This window comes from Dipodomys ordii, unplaced genomic scaffold (assembly GCF_000151885.1).
Source record: "Dipodomys ordii isolate 6190 unplaced genomic scaffold, Dord_2.0 Scaffold14, whole genome shotgun sequence".
Classification (NCBI taxonomy): Eukaryota; Metazoa; Chordata; class Mammalia; order Rodentia; family Heteromyidae; genus Dipodomys; species Dipodomys ordii.
In genome coordinates this window covers 15,750,062-15,752,617 of record NW_012267230.1, presented here as the reverse complement: position 1 = coordinate 15,752,617, position 2,556 = coordinate 15,750,062, and the positions used below count along the sequence as shown (strand labels likewise).

Sequence of the window (2,556 nt, the reverse complement as noted above, 5' to 3'; positions counted from 1 at the left end):
CAGGGGGGTCAGAGGGCAGGGAGAGGGGCAGCTGGGGGGACAGCAGGCAGGGAGTGGGGACAGTGGGGAGGGGGACAGTGGGGAGGGGGATAGTGGGGAGGGGGACAGTGGGGGGACGTGGCCCCAGCTCCGCGGCCCCAGGGTGGGAGTGGGGGAGACACCTGTGCCAGTCAGTCCCTGGCAGACCCTGAGCCTGTCCGCCCCCGCTGGGGATGGCCGGCGCAGACACCGGGGAGGTGTCTCCAGGGCCTCTTCGGTCAGCGAGGCGGGTGCGTGGGGGGTCCTGGGCGGCGCAGCCTCCACAGGTGCGGGGCCTGAGGACGGCTGTGCCCCCCAGCACCAGACCAGGGTGCTGAGCCTCGGCCCGGGACGGCCAGGGCCACGCCGCCACCCCACGGCGCCACCTGAGCTCTGCGGTGGGACCGTCCCCAGCCGCAGCGGCCCCCACCGGAGCGCCGGGCGCCTGCCTCCTCCGGGCTGCTCGGAGCGCTGAGCGGACACCCCAAGACGCCCCGAGGGGCTGAGCGGACACCGGAGGGGATGAGGGGACACCGGAGGGGATGAGGGGACACCCCAAGGGGCTGAGGGGACACCCCGAGGGGCTGAGCGGACACCGGAGGGGCTACCGCCCGCTCCTCGTCGCAGACATCTTCCCACGGAGACCCCGGCCCTGCGGCGCGGGCTGCTTGGTTCCTGCGTCACATTTGTCTCGGGGGCCGAGAGCCCCCCTGGCCCCATCGCACACGGATGCGGCTGCCGGTTGCCCTGGCAACGGTGCGGGCTCGGGTCGCGGGGAGCGGCCTCTCCCACTCGGCCGGAGAGGGGGGGAGTTGTGCATCCAGCCGCGGGGTGACGGCCCAGCAGGCCCCACGTTGAGGGGAGACTCGGGGGGGCCGTAACCGTGTGGAGGCAGCGAAGGGGCGTTATCTGAGTGCGGCCCCTCCCCGGGGCTCCCCGCTCCCCACGGTGGGATGAGGCCCGAGCCACCGACAGCAGTGAACTCGCCCGACACCTGTGGGAGCCCCGGGCTCCCCCAGTGCGGCGGGCTGGCGCATTTCCTCTTCTGTGACAGGGTCAGGACAGCTGCCCCTCGCCCCTCGCCCCTCGCCGGGGTGGCTGTGGTCAGCGGGGTGGGTGGCGGGTGGCGGGGCAGGGGTGTCCTGTGAAGCAGAGCCGGTGCCGTGTGCACAGGGGGCCTGGCTGGGGGAGGGAGCCCGTGGGGAGGCCTCGGGGCGGGGCTGGGCGTCCAGGCTGGGCGGGGCAGTAGCTCTCACCCTGACTTTGACTTAGGGTCTATCTACAAGGGAAACTGAGGCCCTGCTAAAGGGGTCACCTAGGTGTTGGGCTGGGCTGGGGACCCTGCCAGGATATGTTAACAGCAGCCGGAATTGTTGGGATCCCAGACTGCGCCCTGGACAGGGAAGGGGGGCCTCTGATTTGCAGTCCCCGGACCCAGGCCTCTATTGTGTGTCCCCTGGGTCCCCCGCCTCCTCTGCCGTCCCCTCCCCCCCACCCCCTCCCAGGGCTGGAGACTGGCTCAGCCCACTCCTGTCCCCCCCCCGCATCCCTCCCCATCCCCAGTTAGTGCAGGGTGAGGGCGGCGGGGTCTTCGGGGTCCCCACCCCGGCCGGGCTCCTCCCTGCAGAGGGCCGCTGTGTCCCAGCAGGAAGCCGGGCTGCTTCCTGCCGGCAGGATGCCCACGCCGCCGCGTTACCACAGCAACAGGGAGGCGGAGACCCAGGCCACGGGTCGTTCCTGGCTGTGAGGGCTGACCGGACTCTGAGCTGAGGACCCCAGACCGCTCCCTCCTGGGCATTCCGGTCACGCGATCAGGGGTCCACCCCGCCCGGTCCTGGCCTCTGTGCTGCCCGGGCGTCCTGGCTCACTGTGCGGCCACGGTCTCCAGAACGCACCGGGTGCCGCTTCCCAGAGGCTCCGTCGGGCTTCTGGCGTGGTCCGCCAGTCCTGCGTGGGCAGCGGGCTCCCAGGCCCCTGCCCTGCTCTGTCCCGCATCCCCGGGGCCTCCCCGGCCACCGCCAACCCAAAGCCTCATCCTGCGGCAGGTGAGCGGCACCATGTCCACTCTGCTGGAGATCAAGAGCAGCGTGCTGAGGCAGGTGCAGGCCTGCCCGTCCTTCCTCCGCAAGACGGGGCAGGAGCCCGACAGCAGCGCACACCTGCAGGAGCCCGCCACGGGGGCCTGGTGGGTAGCGGGGGGCCGGCCCCCACGCCAGCCCCGCCTCCCCTCCCTCCCTGGCGTCCACACGCCACTGTCGGCCGGGCTAGCTCACCAAGGTGGGGAGGGGGCTGAAGGTCCGGGGCACGGTGGGGGTCACGCTTCCCCGCCCCTGTGCGCCCCAGGGGTCGCGTGTGCCCATCGGGCTCACGCTGAGCTGACCCGGGCCCTCTCTCTCAGGAAACCTGGTGATGGTGTGGAATTCTTCGCCCACATGCGCTTCCTCCTGAAGAAAGGAGATGGCAGACAGGGCCTGCCCTGCCCCGAGGTGAACCCCCCCCACCTGCCCTGCCCCGAGGTGAACCCCCCCCACCTGCCCT

The 2,556-nt window shown here is 72.1% G+C and overlaps 2 protein-coding genes across 2 annotated transcripts in view; both read left to right on the top strand.

The window, feature by feature from the left end:
- The window catches only part of LOC105981922 (collagen alpha-1(I) chain-like), a 5,194-nt gene extending 3,406 nt beyond the window's left edge, over window positions 1-1,788 (top strand). The window contains exons 3-5 of the mRNA XM_013011271.1: window positions 646-774; window positions 1,073-1,130; window positions 1,582-1,788. Coding sequence (XP_012866725.1) covers window positions 646-774; window positions 1,073-1,130; window positions 1,582-1,788 — 394 coding nt within the window. The remainder of the gene's footprint in view (window positions 1-645; window positions 775-1,072; window positions 1,131-1,581) is intronic.
- A 133-nt stretch (window positions 1,789-1,921) lies between these two features.
- Baiap3 (BAI1-associated protein 3) overlaps window positions 1,922-2,556 on the top strand; it is an 18,313-nt gene continuing 17,678 nt past the window's right edge. The window contains exons 1-2 of the mRNA XM_013011270.1: window positions 1,922-2,203; window positions 2,417-2,534. Coding sequence (XP_012866724.1) covers window positions 2,076-2,203; window positions 2,417-2,534 — 246 coding nt within the window. The 5' untranslated portion in view covers window positions 1,922-2,075. The remainder of the gene's footprint in view (window positions 2,204-2,416; window positions 2,535-2,556) is intronic.